At 37.8% G+C, this 16,400-nt stretch overlaps 3 protein-coding genes across 3 annotated transcripts; 2 read left to right on the top strand and 1 right to left on the bottom strand.

The window, feature by feature from the left end:
* The first annotated feature begins 74 nt into the window (after window positions 1-74).
* On the top strand, window positions 75-4,655 carry LOC101313892 (mitochondrial inner membrane protein OXA1-like). The gene is made up of 9 exons (XM_004298853.1): window positions 75-801; window positions 1,031-1,121; window positions 1,304-1,351; window positions 1,710-1,768; window positions 2,278-2,353; window positions 2,441-2,572; window positions 3,054-3,161; window positions 3,850-3,904; window positions 4,184-4,655. Exons 1-9 carry the CDS (start codon window positions 362-364, stop codon window positions 4,444-4,446), a joined length of 1,272 nt encoding a protein of 423 aa, XP_004298901.1. The 5' UTR covers window positions 75-361; the 3' UTR covers window positions 4,447-4,655.
* A 2,324-nt stretch (window positions 4,656-6,979) lies between these two features.
* Window positions 6,980-12,935, top strand: LOC101313605 (long chain acyl-CoA synthetase 4-like). Its single transcript, XM_004298852.1, has 19 exons — window positions 6,980-7,211; window positions 7,924-7,987; window positions 8,105-8,194; window positions 8,281-8,337; window positions 8,561-8,609; window positions 8,739-8,815; window positions 8,990-9,029; window positions 9,127-9,221; window positions 9,613-9,780; window positions 9,901-10,011; window positions 10,096-10,183; window positions 10,503-10,569; window positions 10,826-10,901; window positions 11,005-11,122; window positions 11,281-11,526; window positions 11,618-11,757; window positions 12,079-12,261; window positions 12,364-12,483; window positions 12,645-12,935. Exons 1-19 carry the CDS (start codon window positions 7,054-7,056, stop codon window positions 12,696-12,698), a joined length of 2,001 nt encoding a protein of 666 aa, XP_004298900.1. The 5' UTR covers window positions 6,980-7,053; the 3' UTR covers window positions 12,699-12,935.
* A 454-nt stretch (window positions 12,936-13,389) lies between these two features.
* On the bottom strand, window positions 13,390-16,400 carry LOC101313309. Its single transcript, XM_004298851.1, has 6 exons — window positions 16,150-16,400; window positions 15,912-16,066; window positions 15,495-15,712; window positions 14,626-15,235; window positions 13,794-14,363; window positions 13,390-13,712 (listed from the first exon to the last, which is right to left on the bottom strand). The coding sequence occupies exons 1-6, from the start codon at window positions 16,317-16,319 to the stop codon at window positions 13,600-13,602; spliced, it is 1,836 nt and encodes a 611-aa protein (XP_004298899.1). The 5' UTR covers window positions 16,320-16,400; the 3' UTR covers window positions 13,390-13,599.

The raw sequence follows: 16,400 nt of genomic DNA, 5'->3' as shown, positions 1-16,400 counted from the left end.
TATACCCTTTTAACAATTAGAGGCTGAGGTCACCCAGTTACAACTTACAAAGTACAAACCAGAACGAACTGAGCGTACCATAAAACCGCCGCGCACGAATCTAAGACCACCCGCCATAGCTCATCTACTGACAACCCACCTCATCTCAATCTCCGACACAAACCTCCTACTGTCTCTTTCTAACTCACCTCAGCTTCTCAGTTTCGGTCCCAAACACTCTTCCCACAATCATGGAACTCAATCTCTAACCAGATTCAAGATCCAATTTGTTTTTTTTACCAGGGTTTTATCAGGGTTTAAAGCTTCAATCTTTTTACCCAATTCAATTCCATTTTTTCTGACAACGTAGCTCTAGAGCCACATGGCTTACTGGCGAGGCCTCTCGTCTAGAGCCACCATCGTAGCTCGGCGAAAGCAGCACCATCCCTTTATCTATCACCTACACGACAACGACGTCGTTTCGGAGCCCTCTCCTTCCCCGAACACCAATCATTTCCTGACCCAAAAGCGCTTCTTTGGAAGCACTTTGGATTATAAAGTTTCGGGCTTTGGGGGGTTTGGTCGGAATCAGAGGGTTTCTAATGCTTTGCTTTTGTCGGCGGCGGGATTTGGGTTTGGTCGGAATATGTCAACGGCGAGTGGGGGAGGGTTTGGTGATGTCCCGGAGCTTCTGTCGGAAGCTGTTACCAAACAGCTGCCGGCGGTGAATGAGGTGGCGATTGCGGCGGCTGATTCTTACTTGCCGGTGAAGGGCTTGCAGTACTTGATTGATTATGTTCACACTACATCTGGGTTGAACTGGTTAGTTGCTATTAGTCTGTGAATTTTAGTTGTTCAGTTTTCGTGGTTTTTAGTGTTCTTTGTGAAAACAGAGGAACCAATGTGATAGTTCAATCATTTAAATGAACTCAGTTTGATTGGTTTGTGAATTTGGTTTGCGGAATTTAGAGGGTACTGTGGATTTGGATTTTGTATTGCATTTAGTGAAGGTAGTTTTGTTCTGGTTTCTCAGTTTCTGTATTTGTTTCAGGTGGGCTGCCATAGTGGTAACAACTCTTTTGATTCGGAGCTGCACGGTTCCTCTCCTAGTGAACCAACTTAAAGCAACCGCAAAACTCACTGTAAGTTTTGTTCTTGGTCGTGCATTTTTTGGCAAAGTTTTCGAGTTGTGACAACGATGTCGGAAAGCTGTTTGTGCTTTATGTCTCTCACATCGAGTGAGGAATTGATGATGGAGAAGTGTTTAGGGGTACTACTGTGTTCTGATTGAAAATTCTTGTTGTTGGTGTTACTTTCTCTGCAGCTCATGAGGCCACGCCTTGAGGAACTTAAGGAAGAGATGGAAAGCAAGGTATGCGGCCTGATTCTTGTGTTAAGCTATCATATATTAATTTTGCACGCATGGCTTATTTCATCCTGTCATTACCGAACCATCTACTCTTTTATGCACAATGCATGATTTAATACTGCTGAGCAAATACAACCTTGACAACTTTGTTGTCTTTGTGCTATTTTAGACTCTGTTCTTTTTCTGGTTGCCTATACTTTTCTTGATCATGCAATTTTTTATGAATAAGATGCTTTATAGCTACCATGAATATTATGATCAGAGCAAGAAAAAACCTGGATTTTAGTACTAAGCTGTCCCCACAGGGGACTAAAGAAGAAATATGCAAGCATATTTATCAATTTTCTTTCCTCTTTACCAGGGTATGGATCTTGAAGCTAAGCTTGAATATCAAAAGAAAATTAAGATGCTGTTCAAGGAGTAAGCCACTATTCTCTGGTGTCAGGACAGAATCTACAGAAATTGCTTTGCTTCATGTTATTTATTTATAATTTTATCTATTTTATCTCCATTGGATGTGTTTTTGTTTGATGTTGAAGAACATAAATAGTTTGGCAAAAATATAAGCATGTAATTATAAATAAAACATGCTAGTAATGTCGATAAAATCAACTTTGAAGTTCCAGATGCTATAATTCTACTGTATTTACTTTTCATTAAGCTTCCCAACTGTTGGTTGGTGCTGCAATCCCTTTCATTTTGTTTCACCTTACTTTGGTTGTACTTGTAATACTAATTATCACATGAAATATGATATTTACTAGATGTTTCCTGGTAAAAAGCAATTTGGTTATTCAAATTTTCCTTGAATGCTTCGTGTTATGAGATGTATGTGTATTGATTTTCATAAAAGAATAAATAATTCTTCTACAAGTACATTTTCTCATTTTGAGCACCTTTCTTTCCCAATTCTCATTTGGGTGTTGCAGATATGGCTGTAGTCCTTTAACTCCACTGAAGGGACTCTTTATACAAGCTCCTGTGTTCATCAGCTTTTTCCTAGCAGTAAGATCTCTCTCTTAACATCTCCCAGAAGATAAGTCTGATTCTAGACTTAGTCTTTCAGTGTCTCAAACTTGTTTTGTTTGGCAGATATCGAATATGGCAGAGAAAGTGCCATCGTTTAAAGATGGCGGTGCCTATTGGTTTGTGGATCTGACAACTCCTGATCCTATGTACATATTTCCAATTTTGGCAGGATTGACATTCTTAATAACTGTGGAGGTAGCTTTTCCCCAACCATAGTATCTGTTTTGTTTTGTTTTCCGTGATGAAATAGTGAGATGCTTGGGACACTCAGTTATAATCTAAAATCTTTTCTTTAAATAATAGTAGAGTGAGTGTGCACAGGTTTAGATCTGAATTCAGCTTTTTCTTTCCTTGTAAAATTTGAGAAAAAGAACACAATAGTCCAACTTCCCAAGACCAGATATACTCTAAAATCACCCGTAAAATTTAGAAAAAGAACACAATAGTCGAACTGCCCAAGATCAGTTGTATCCAGTAGTTAATTTCTGGATCTGATAGTCTTCCAAGTTGTAGAGGTTGGTACATCTGATACTTAGGCTATTAGAAACTTGCTTCTATTTGTTCTTTGTGTGCCATTTGGTAATTCTTGTTTTGGGGTGAGGAGGCTGCAAGATGTGGTGAGAAACTCTATTCAACCAAATTTATGAATTGAATTGTACTATTTTTTTTCCGTTAGTGCAATCTGCAAGAAGGTATGGAGGGAAATCCTGTTGCTAAAACCATGAAGAATGTTTCAAGAGGCATGGCAGTTCTTACAGTTCCATTTACTATGAGTTTCCCAAAGGTACTTTGGCTGAATTTTAGTTTCTTTCATGATGTATTCTGTATCACCATCTTTCCGGTCCTTTTTAGAATGATACAAGTAAAGCTTTGCACTGTCAAGCCGATGGCTTTGAACCTAATGGAACCTCCTCTTCCTTGAAACCAGGGTGGAGGTTGAGTTCTGGGGTTCAATTCCCAAGAGCTGCGTGTGTTATCAGTTTATGTTCTCAAAGCATCTTGCGCTGCACATTGAATTCAATGAATTGGTTCTGTGGATGTTCATATCTAGATAAGTATATGAAATGTTTGAGTTGTTATAAATACTGTTTTTGGTCAATCTCTAGTAGAAATTATGCTAATCAAATGTGTCGAATGCCGTAAAATTCCCAAAAGCAAATTCATTTTTCAATCTTAGTTCCATTAGGAGAGAGCTGATACAAGTCTTGAATTCTGTTGCTTGTATTTTTTCAGGTTGTAGTGGTGTTCATTCTGGTATCTGGTTTACAGTATTTTCTCTACTGTTTTTATAAATAAAAATAGCTACTATTCTAGATGTAACAAAGATGAATGGAAATTTTATTTTATGTTAATTGTGTTGAGTTGTCTGGTTTCATTTTTATATTCTCAAAGTTTCAACCAATTCATGATGGAAAATGGTGTATTGAAGCCAAGCTGATGAAAATTTTTGCTTTTTCTTATCAACTCTGCAGGCTGTATTTTGTTACTGGGTTACATCCAACTTGTTTTCGCTTGGATATGGATTTGGTGAGTCCTTTTTTATATAGTTTAAGTACAGTGGAGCCTTCTCTCGCCCTCCCTCCTCTCTTCTTTTCCACCGTTTATATTGTTATACAAGTTGAATCTTTTCTGGAGAAGTCATTTGCACATTATCTGCAGCTACTGAAATTCAACTGTGTTAAAATATTCTGTGCGCTTTTCTGGGGAAGTGATTTGTACATTATATGTGCAGCTACAGAATTTTCATCTGTGTTTAACGTTCTGCCCACTTTTTAATTAATGTATGATTCTACATTTTGTTTTCAGTGGTGAAAAATCCTTTCGTGAAGAAGACACTGGGTCTTCCCAACATGCCTCCTCCTGCTCCTCAACCGCAAGGATCACAACAATCGGCATTCTCATTGTTTTCACAAATGAAACAGCTGGCTGCAACCCCAGAGTCCGCCTCATCAACCGTTCAACCAGCAAAGATTCAAGACCGGAGAACATCGTCGACATCAGATCTCAGTCAAAGGATTAAAAGTTTAGAGAAAAAAGTAAAGGGAAAAAAGAGAAACAAGAAGAGGTAGAGAATTTGCTAGTTTCACAGAGTAAAACCAGTAGCATGACCATTGATGAGGAGGTTTCATTGCTATAAATTTTTGATATATTATTCTTTACATTGATGACTCGATTCTTAACTTACTGAGAGGTACTTTTGGGGCATAGGATGGTTTTAATAAACAGTATGAAAGGTACCAGTACCTGAACTTTTTGCTTGAAAAAGGTTGAGAATTTTGGTGGAACTACTCGACCGGTCGGGTCTAGAGAAGTGGTTTCTTTTTGTATCTTACAGTGGATGAATTGCCAAGGCCCCTTGTATTGTAAAAATAAAATCAAGTTATACAACTTTTTCATTATCAGTTGTTTTCTTGAAAACTTGTGGAGTTGTGCTGCCTGTAAATGTTGGTGGAACCCCATAACAGTAAGTATCTGTTCCATTCCATCAACTCTCATGCCCTTTGCCTTTTTTTTTTCTTTTTTTTTCATTCTTAACAAAAATGAAGAACTAGACCCCGGTTTGTACTTCTTTGTTTTTTGGTCTGAACCCGGGTTTGTTCGTTGTGACATTTTAGGACCCAGTGATAACTATTGGCGTAGCCTCTTCTTCTTCTTCTACATCTTCAATCAAAGCTGGGGATTTGATCAAATCTTCTTCTCCTTTCGGGTCAGAATAATGAGATTAAATGCAACGCTATCTTCCTTTTATTTCCCTCAATTCCCATCTACCAATGTAAAGTCAAAACATATCAGCTATCCCTTTCTAGTTTGTCTTGAAGAACCAACCATAAATTTGAACAGGGATATCTTCCCTTCTGGGAAATAAATATCCCTCGGTTTCTATTTCGGTGCAGCTCACAATCGAGTTGCCAAAAGTAATTGCCTCCCTAACTCACAGTAATTTCAGACCGAAAAATATTAATTCCCATCAATATTAACGATATATGAACTTATGAATGGTGACCAATGCAAGCCAATTATGACAAAGATGTGATTGCTTGCCTAATAAGAAATCTGGAAAATTATATTATCTTGTTGCAGTAGTTACAGTTCAATTCGTTTCCACTTCTGGATTGCTGTCATGAGGTTGAGTAGGTATTATTATAAACACTAATGCTGATTAATGAAGAATATGATTTGAAACGGTCAGTGATGATCACAGCTTAACAAAAGCTTCAAGGATGGACCAAGTCCTTCACAAGGTAGCTACAACTTACAACTGCATGATGCATTGTTTCATTCATTGCTCATCATTAACGTATTCATTTGGATGAAAATAACAAGAAAAAAGAAATATGCATCGACTGTTCTGAGGATTTGATCCGCAACCACACCTTCCATTAAGCATTGTATTTTCTTCTTTTTGGTTAATTTCCAGCTTTTAGATTAACGAAGCATCTTGTTTATTATGGTGTTTTTTGTGAGAATATGAGATTTTGTTTTTGTTGTTGGGTGGTTATGAAAATTTGGATTTGTAGGAGGCAGGTTGGTATATGTTGCTATCATATTGATAGACTTCGAAGGTTGGTCCACCGTTGGAAGGTTCGAAACTTCGAATTCAATAGAGGGATATCGGATTTGTGGACCGAGCATCATGTACTTCTTTCGGTACAAGCCATTGCGGTCACTTGCCTCCATCTGCCTTTGAGATTGGTGACAACGGCCACAACTACCAAGCTTGCTTCTTGCTCCATTCTTTAGAAGATTAGTCTTTTTTCTTCTCCTTGTTGATTGTTGAATAGGTCTGAAATCACATTGTTGAAATCCTTTAGCCTTTGTTTACTCATTATAAAATCAGTATACATAGTGATATTTGATATGCTAATACGATAGCTGGCTAAAGATCATGTAAACTTACTTATCGAGAAGAGATAGGAAGACAGATAAACGACAGAGATCCGTGGCATTGGAAACATGCAATGTTAAAGGAGGACAATGATATGAGATGGGAAAATTAGATGACAAACTCGTATAGAGCAACAATTGCATGAAACTGTGTTCTTCACGGTATAAAATTAAACCAAAAATGTCATCACATGTTACGCATTTAGTTAAAGGCTTGGTTTGTTTTCAATAAAGCCCTTAAGAAAAACGAAATTATTAGGCTGCAATCTAACATCACGATTTGCATTACGATTGAGAAGATTAAGAAATCATATATGTCTATTTTTTTATTTTTTTTTGTGACAAACTAAATATTAGGATAATGTTTGTTGAAGAATTTCAAACTCGAGTTAATCATAAAAAATAAAAAAATAAAAACTTCTAATTATCCTTAGAAAATCTACTAACTAAGCTGAAAAAAAGGGAAATGTCACACTCGTGATTATAATCAAACAAAACGTACGAAACTCAACGATGAAATCTAACCGTCCAAAACTAACCCTCTCAAATCTCGACGAAACCCGGGATTCCAGACCCCTCACGTAGCCCACAAGTCAAAACCTCACGTTGACAGACAACAAGAACTACTCCTAGTAAAATTACTACAATACCCCTGCCACCCCAATTGTCTTCTCTGGTAAAAATCCATATAAATTGTGGACTCGAATTCTCTCACACACACAAAACCAGCTTTTTGGATTTTCTGGATTGCTCAGTCTGCCACATTCGATCCGATTCAGATTTAGAGAAGAATGGCGGGGACTAAGTACAAGTACCTGATCGAGGTCGAGAAGGGGAAACCGGCCAAGGACGGCAGGCCGTCGCTCGGTCCGGTTTACCGGAGCGTCTTCGCTAAAGACGGATTTCCGCCGCCGATTGCCGGAATGGACAGCTGCTGGGACGTTTTCCGGTAAAGATATTTACACTCTTCAAATTTTTTGTGTCAAACTTTTTCTCTTGAGAACAGTTTTTTTTTTTAAAAAAACTGTAAAAGTTTTCAAATTAGGGGAGAATTTTCAGTGAAAAAAGTTAACTGAGCTTGGTGCTTTGTTATTATCGGAGCCTGGATTAGGATGATTTTGAGTTTTACTGTTACTGAAACTGTTTTGCTGAGTGATTGAGCATATTATGGTTAGGATTCTTCTTCGATTGAGTTTCGGATCATGTTACGATTCTTCTTCACGGAGATTTTGAGTGTCGAATTTTGATTTTGTGGCCGGAAAAATTTTAGGTTTTTAGTTTTTAGTTTTCAAAGAAAAGAAAAAAAGAATAATTTGATGAGATTGGGAGGTTTGACATTTTGTGATGTAATAAATGAACTGGAATTGAGTCTTGAGTCTTGACCGAGCTATATTGCTTCAGTAAAAAGCAATGAAGTAAGAATGTTTTTTTTTACTTTCGGAAGCTAAAAATCGCGGTTCGGTTGGCCATGTGAAGAGTACATGCTGTGTTTTTGATCGGCTGAATTCTGGTCATGTTTGGCGTGGGAGCTAAATTTAGCTCTGGATTTGGATTGGTTTAGTTTACGTGTGGCGGGGGACTCTGTTTTTGTGAGGGGAGTGAAAACTGAAGTTACTTTGGATGTGAGTTTTTGTTGATTTGGATTTTGCTTATTTTTGCAGCATGTCGGTGGAGAAGAATCCCGGGAACCGAATGCTTGGTCGTCGCGAGACTGTGAATGGGAAGGTATATAATGGTGGTGGAGTATCTATGACTTTCGTGTGCCTAGCAAGCTGTCTGACTTGCTCTTTAAGTTTGTAGCTAATTTGGAGGTTTTTTTTTTTTTTTTTTGGCTCTGTGCAGGCTGGTGAATATGTGTGGTTAACTTACAAACAAGTATATGACATTGTGGTAAAAGTTGGAAATTCCATGCGCACTCTTGGCTTGGTAGAAGTATGTCATCATCTGCTCTGATTGGCTAGTGCTGTAGTTGAAATATGTGTTAAATTTTGGATTGATGAATCTATTGCTGAATGCAGGGGGACAAATGTGGTATATTTGGTGCCAATTGCCCAGAATGGATAATGAGCATGGAGGTATATTGTCTTTATTAAAGTTTCATTTCCATGTGTAGTTTCTTTTATTGTCTTTATTCTTAAGCCTGGAAGTATACTTTGTCCATAATCTTAAGCCTATTAGGTGAAATATATGTAACCTTTGAGCACCTGGGTTGTTTATTTTCTTTGCTTTCATTACTCCTTAATGATAGTCAGTATTCTTATGTTGGGAAGCTTCATTAATAATGAACATCTAATGCAGGCTTGCAATGCTCATGGGCTCTATTGTGTTCCTTTATATGACACTCTAGGTAGGAATATCTCTTCTTTTCAGTTTATCATCCCTATCAATTGGTTCCACGTCTGGTTATATGAGCCAAGGTGCTTTCACCTTAAATCAACTTCTTTAATAGCGTTTTAATCTCTGACGCATGGTTTAGGTGCTGGTGCTGTGGAGTTTATCATATGCCATGCTGAAGTTTCACTTGCTTTTGTAGAAGAAAAAAAGATACCTGAGGTACACACGTGCTTCATCAACAATTCTATACTGAATAAAGGTTTTTATGTGGTACTTTGGATAGTACTGCTGTAGAGTGGTCTAACTATTGGCATGTGGAAATTACTGCATATTATACTGCTTTAAATGGTCATTATAATTTCTTATTCGGACTGTATATTTGTCCTCTTTCAGCTGTTGAAGACACTTCCCAACGCGTCAAAATATCTAAAGAGTAGGTTTCATGTTCCCCACATCTTTCAGAATTCTTCGTTTATACGTTTTTGGCTGTCAGTTTGCAAAATAACTTCTCTTTTCTTATAATCACGCAGCACTTGTAAGCTTTGGCAATGTTACTCCTGAACAAAAGGAATCAGTTGAAAAGCATGGATCTGTCTTATATTCATGGAATGAATTTCTGCAACTGGTGGGTTGTTTTTATCTGATCTTCTAAGCCTCTTCTTGTGTAACTAATTATATTCTCGAACCAATGTAATTTATTTGAGAAAAGAAAAACAGATAAAGGTCTCTCTGCATTGCTAACATGGGAAGTAGTGAAATATTGGACTATTACCCTTGATTTCGTAGAACACCATTTGAAAGTTATGAAGGTCCATCCCGATCTAAGAGGATTAGCAATTTAGTAAATTAAGTTCTGTTGAAGACTTTAACCTTTGTGATGGTTTTGGGGTATCTGCAAGTTGTTTAAATCAGAATGACTGCCTGTAACTGTCATGTTTCATGTGTAGTTTGATTATTTATAATTTTCGGAAGATCAGCATTTTTCTGTTTTTTAAGTTCTAAATCTGTTTCTGCAGGGAGAGAGTAAAGATTTTGATCTTCCAGTAAAAAAGAAAAGTGATATCTGTACTATAATGTATACTAGTGGAACAACTGGTGACCCCAAGGGTGTACTGATATCCAATGAAAGCATCATCACTCTACTGGCTGGGGTGAAACGCCTGCTGGAGAGTGTAAATGAAGAGGTGACCTCCTCTTCATCTCAATTTATAGATATTTTCAGAAAACACAACTGGTCATTTTCTTTTATTCTAGGATGCTGACCTTTTGCAAAACTTCCTTGTTTCTTTGTTTCATTCATGAAGTTGGACACGAACGATGTATATCTTTCCTTTCTTCCTCTTGCACATATCTTTGATCGGGTTATCGAGGAGTTATTTATCTGGACTGGTGCCTCAATAGGGTTCTGGCGTGGGGTGAGTGCATTTGTTCAACTTCTAGTAGCTGTTCTATTACCAACATATTTTAGTTCTGATAATTTCTTATTTGTCATTCTGCAGGATGTCAAATTATTAACTGAAGACATAGCAGAGCTAAAACCAACTATTTTTTGTGCTGTTCCTCGCGTCTTAGATAGAATCTATGCAGGTACTATCAGAATATAGAAACATTATATCTGTTGGAAAACGCTACAAACCTAAAGAAACTCATAATATGGTATCCGAGGAAGAGAAATCCCTAATTGTGAATCTTTATGACTTTAACTTGTTAATTCCATGAATTTGGCCTAATGAGAGTATAAACTTGAAACATGTTGAAAGTAACGGATACAATCCTCAGTATATGTCCTCTTGTTGGTGTTTTTGTCACCTGAACTATGCTTCTTACTCGTTGATGCAACGTTAAATGAATGTGTCAATTTTTGGCTTCCACTGTCTCGACATATCATTTTTGTGTGAATTATCAGGCTTGACACAGAGGATTTCATCAGGCGGCATCATAAAAAAGACGCTGTTCAATTGTGCGTATACATAGTAAGTACCCTTCATTGATAGCACATAATAAGCAGAACATAATTTCAAATAATCCTATCACTTCTTCCTATCTAGTCCAATGCTATTAAAGCAATAAATGTTATCCCTGCACGTGGATTGCTATTTTCTCCTCAAGTATCATGTCTTTTCGAGTTTTTGTAATGCATACACTACAACCTTTCTGGAGTTAGTTGGCAGCTAGTCTTGAGACCATATACCTCTGCTCTGAGGTGACATGTTTTGTCTATTGCTGCAGCAAGCATTATAACATGAAAAATGGGCATGCACATGGGGATGCATCTCCAATGTCTGACAAGATTGTGTTTAGTAAGGTATATTTTTCTCTGCATTATATGCCATGAACAATGACTTTAACTGCTCCATATATCTCCTCGGTCACGAGATCAAGTCTCATATATGCTATTACAACTGTAGGTAAAGCAAGGATTGGGGGGTAGGGTGCGGCTCATTCTGTCTGGAGCTGCTCCTCTTTCTACTCATGTGGAATCTTACTTACGTGTGGTCGCATGCGCTCATGTTTTACAAGGATATGGTTAGACATCTTTGCCCGTTTTTTGTCAACGTGTTATTTCAGCTATATTCCTCATTTATTCTCTTGTTTCCTTGATTATAATTCTTCTTGTTATTGTAATTGTTATTTTTTGTTTTGGTATGACATTGATAACATTCTTCAATATCATGTAATTGTAGGTCTGACAGAAACTTGTGCTGGGACTTTCGTATCACTACCAAATGAAATGTCCATGCTTGGCACAGTTGGTCCTCCGGTTCCAAATGTGGATGTATGTCTAGAATCTGTACCTGAAATGGGATATGACGCTCTGGCTGAGACAGCTCGTGGAGAAGTATGTGTAAGAGGAAAAACTTTGTTTTCAGGATACTACAAACGCGAGGACCTCACGAAAGAGGTCATGATTGATGGGTGGTTCCATACAGGTTGGTATACTGATATATTGGTTAGTAAATTATGGCTCTTATATCATTAAGCCGAAAATAATCAACTTTGCTCATAATTATCTTGCATCAGGGGATATTGGTGAGTGGCAACAAGATGGAAGCCTCAAAATCATTGATCGTAAGAAGAATATCTTCAAGCTTTCACAAGGAGAGTATGTAGCAGTTGAAAACTTGGAAAATATTTATGGACTTGTTTCAGATATTGATGCGGTATGCCCTCCTGCTTTAGTTGTATTTCAAATAGTGCACTATAGTCTGCTATTGTCTTGCGTGTCTAGTTTTCAGGATTTATTTCTTAATAGAAGATGGTCTTGGGGATTCTTATTAGCTCCTTTTCTTCTGTTGGGTTTATAAAACCCCATTCCACCGATAAATAATTACAGAGATCATTTAAATATAATGCTTGTGAATTTAAATGACACAAGCTTGTCAAGAAGTGTTTCATGATGACTTCCAATTTACAATTCATTCTCTCAAACTCCATATAAATGTACTAATCTTATGGCATGTGATTTGTTCTGTCTATATTAGATATGGGTTTATGGGAACAGCTTTGAGTCCTGCCTGGTTGCAGTTGTCAACCCCAACAAGCAAGCAATTGAACGTTGGGCTCAACAAAATGATGTATCTGGTGACTTCAATTCTCTTTGTGAAAATGCAAAGGTGAAAGAATACGTGCTTGGAGAGCTGAATAAGATTGCGAAAGACAAAAAGGTTTCTGCTTTTCCTAGATCGAGGACCTTAAGTTGTAGTCATTGGTCATTTAGTAATAATATTATGTAACCTTTTCTGATGCTGTTGTGTTGTTCTTGGCAGTTGAAAGGTTTTGAGGTTATAAAAGCTGTTCACCTTGACCCAGAACCATTCGACATGGAGCGCGACCTTATCACTCCAACATACAAGAAAAAGAGGCCCCAGTTGCTTAAATACTACAAGGTATTCTAATCCTGTTGTTTTCTATGAATTTTCCAAACGCTGCTTTTACAATCTTTATATAACCTTTATTTCTTTGAGAAAAATATTTATGATTGGTTGCTTCCTGTACATAAAAAGATATAGTCGTGTTTCAAAACTGCTGACTAGAACTTTTCATGCAGAGTGTGATTGATGACATGTACAAGAGTGTAAACCAACCCAAGCCTAAGGCCTGAAAAATAGAGTTGTGGAGCTAGAGTTCAGATGGCCTTGTTCGATTTGACGCACTCTGTTTCCGTCTCTAATTTATGTTTGTTTGATATATTTATTTTTCTTTTGACTGTACATATAAGCATACTTACTCACCTGATAACCTTTTTTCAGAAATGAATTTGGGTGTGTACTGTAGAAATTACAGCTATATGTTCATGAATGAGAACTTTATAAGTGTTGTCACTTGCAAGCTTGCTTTGATTTCTTTCCCAACTATATTAAGTAGCAAAACATAGCAATGGCATCTTTATACTATCAATATAGAAAGGACCATAGCTATAAACCTGGGAGTTTGTTGATCTGATTCCTGGATCCACAGATTTGGGGTTCGATGTGTCTCTTGTTAGGTCTTGCACGTAGCTTCTTTTACCCTTAAAAAAATGAACTTAGGTTTATCTATGTGATAAACTTGTTGGAAGGGTGAGTGGTGTTGAAAATACTATCCATCGTAGTATCGGAGTACTGACTAAATGTTCAAACCTTTGAAATGGATTTTTAAAATACAAGCTATCCATCACAAATCCTACAAATACCAGGTAAGCCCCATCTTTAGTTCCCAAACCGAACCCAAATGCCACCAAGTTCTCATTGAAACAGCAGCATGGGAATACGATGTCATCTTTAAGAAACGCTTGACCTTAAAACAGTGTGCCACTTATCATCAACGGTGCAATCTATGCACATTGTCAACCTCGTTTCCTACAGTGACTTCTAGTTATCCATGGGAATTTGGAATGTGAAAACAGACAGAAGAACTACATAAGCACATTGGCACTGAGTACTAAATACGACTTGAGACAAGGTTCGCATACAAGAGAAAAGAGTTCAAACTACTCAGGATGGAACTAATGAATTTGCTCCAGCTTAACCCAATTGTGTGTTGCATATTCCAATGTCTCTATCAATAGGAGCTGCAAGGGAAACAGACGAGAACCGCATAGAAAGAAGCTCTTCTCTGCTATACTTCAATCTTTGATCTGGTTCATAAGATCAAGAGAAAAAATTAGATGCTGCATACGACTGCTGCTGCTAGGAAGTATATCTTGTACAAATCTTACCTAAAAAACATTCCAACATGGGAATACTTTCATGCTTCTCCTTCTTCACTTGTGAAGTCTTCAAAGTTGATCTTGAAGAAGGTGCAGCACTAAAAATAGTCAGGTCTGGTGGTGAGATGTGAATAAGATCATGCCATACTTCAATCTGGGGGTGAGTTTTAGAAAAGGATGTGATAGCATCCACAGTTAAGAGCCAACAACCCCTCAGGTCCATCATTCTTAGAGTTGCTGGGGGTTTGAATGAAATGAGCCCAGAATTTGTCAGAACACCATCATTAATGCAGACATTTGTCAGCTTTGATATGGATGACACATAGTTAAGGGAGAAGTCAGTAAGAGAAGCGTTTTTAAGAGATAAATGCCTTAACTCCAGAAAGCTTGTTAAAGGGTATAGAGCTGCATCCATAACTTGTGTATCTGCCAAATTCAACCTTTCCAGATGCCTGAGACTTTGAAGTGCTGACAGTGAGAGGACTGAATCTGGCTCAAGCTCAGGCTCAGACTCAAGCTCATGCTCATGCTCAGGTACATGCTCAGGCTCAGGTACATGCTCCGCTTGGTAAATGACACCTACAAAAATATGCATATATACAATTACATTCAACTTTTAACATCTATCAAGATAGTAAATACCCTATAACTGAAACTTCTAACTTTTCTTTCCGGAAACTGAAATGACTAGAAAGTCATTGCACTCAAAACTGCTATGGGGAACACTGAATAATGCAGTATATTTACAATCAGATTCTTCGAGCTTCCCCCCTTTTTTTTTACTATGTAAACGATACAAGAAAAACTTTGAGATGTCGGATTTCTATTTAAAATTCCGTACCTTTAATGTTGGTATTGCTCAAGTCAACATCCTTCACAGAAGGCATCATCCCAATGTAAGATATGGCAACATCATCTACTGATGTATGAGATATAGAAAACACCTCAAGATTAGGTACATGCCCTGATAAATTTCCAACTCCTGCAGAGCTTACTTTGGTTTTGTTAAGATTTAGATGTTTCAAATTCACTCCAATACATGCAACAAGTTCAAGTGAATCATCCCCTATGGCGGTTGAGCTGAGATCCAAGTGTTTCAGCGCATTTAGATGAGATAAGAAGCTGAAGTCTTGAATCGTAGACTTGGACAGATCCAAAAAGGTTAATATGGTTGTTTCTATATAATGGAAATTAGCAACCTCTTCTCCAAATGTAGCTCCAGAAACAGTAAGCTTGACTAAAGGAGCTTTACCATTATCTCCTTCAAGTAGAGAATTTATTGTACAGTGACTCATGTTTAAGCATTCAAGGGTTAACAGATTTGGCAACTTCGTGACGCTTGTCCAAGCTAGATTGAGGAAAGTCAACCTAGGGAACATATGAAGTAGAGCAGCACCCTTGTCAGATATCTTACTCCCCCAAAGGTCAAGGTACTGGAGTTTATTAAGTACCTAAGAGAATCAATACATAATAGGGAATGTGAGAATTGATGTGGCAAGAATTGAATAAATGTAAATGTCCAGAAAGCAACTCATAAAACTACACCATTGAACCATCATAAAACTAAAATGTCCAGATAAGAACCACATTGCACAGAATCCAAACTAAAATACATCATATCTTTGCTTTGACCCTAATACAATCAGCATTCAAATTAAAGTTCATAAACAAGTGATCAACACATAATGCGCTATCTGAATTCTGAATTACCTGGAGAGAACTCAGTGCTTGATCAGTGACAGGCAAACCACCCAAGTTGAGAACACACAAGTTTCCAAGCGTAGAGAGAAGCATAACCCCTTTAGCAGACACACCCGTCTCCGAAATACACAACTTCTCCAAACTTGTCACAGATAAAAGATGTCTAATGCCACCATCATTAACCTTGGGACATCTCGAAAGATCCAGCTCCCATAAACTCTCCATCCCTTTAAAAACCCAGTAAACACTGAAAAACATAAGACATTCCCCAAAACAACACTCTTATGTAATGAACCCTATTAACCCACCATGAAATTTCCTCAACATAATCCTAAAATGCTAGCAAACATAATCAAGATTCAAACTTTCCTGGTTTATATTTATAAAAAGCTCAAAAGACAGAAACTTTAGCTGATGAAACAATACCTGCTAAAGCCCAAAGAGCTGAGCTTGTGAGTCTACGGCAGTCAGAGACATTCAAACTCCGCAAGTGTTTAAATGCTCCAATGTATGCAAACCACTCAGCGTCAACGTTGGTGTCGCCTCTCAGATCAATCTCCTCAGCACTGTTTTTGAACACCCTGAAAGAATCGAACTTTCCAAATTAATATTACACCAAATTTCCTCGAAAAAAATTGAAAGAGAGAGTTAATGGGAGACGTACTCGAGCAAAGAGGGGAAGATGAGGCGGCGAGAGATGAGGCGACGGAGGAGAGAGTCGGCGAGCTGAGAAGGTAAGTGCTCTAGACTCCGCCGCTGCCGCCGCCATTTCTCGACGCTGTCTCTGCTTTCACACGCGGAGTTTAAGCAAAGCTCCACCAGTTGGGTCTCCATGGCTAATAGCTGTGCTGATTGGTTTGGTCTTCCGAGATTGTCAATCGGTTAGGTGGTGTTGTGTTTCTGATCTTCGGGTAC

Source organism: Fragaria vesca, linkage group LG5 (assembly GCF_000184155.1).
Source record: "Fragaria vesca subsp. vesca linkage group LG5, FraVesHawaii_1.0, whole genome shotgun sequence".
In the NCBI taxonomy this organism is placed as follows: Eukaryota; Viridiplantae; Streptophyta; class Magnoliopsida; order Rosales; family Rosaceae; genus Fragaria; species Fragaria vesca.
This window is presented reverse-complemented; position numbering and strand designations above follow the sequence as displayed.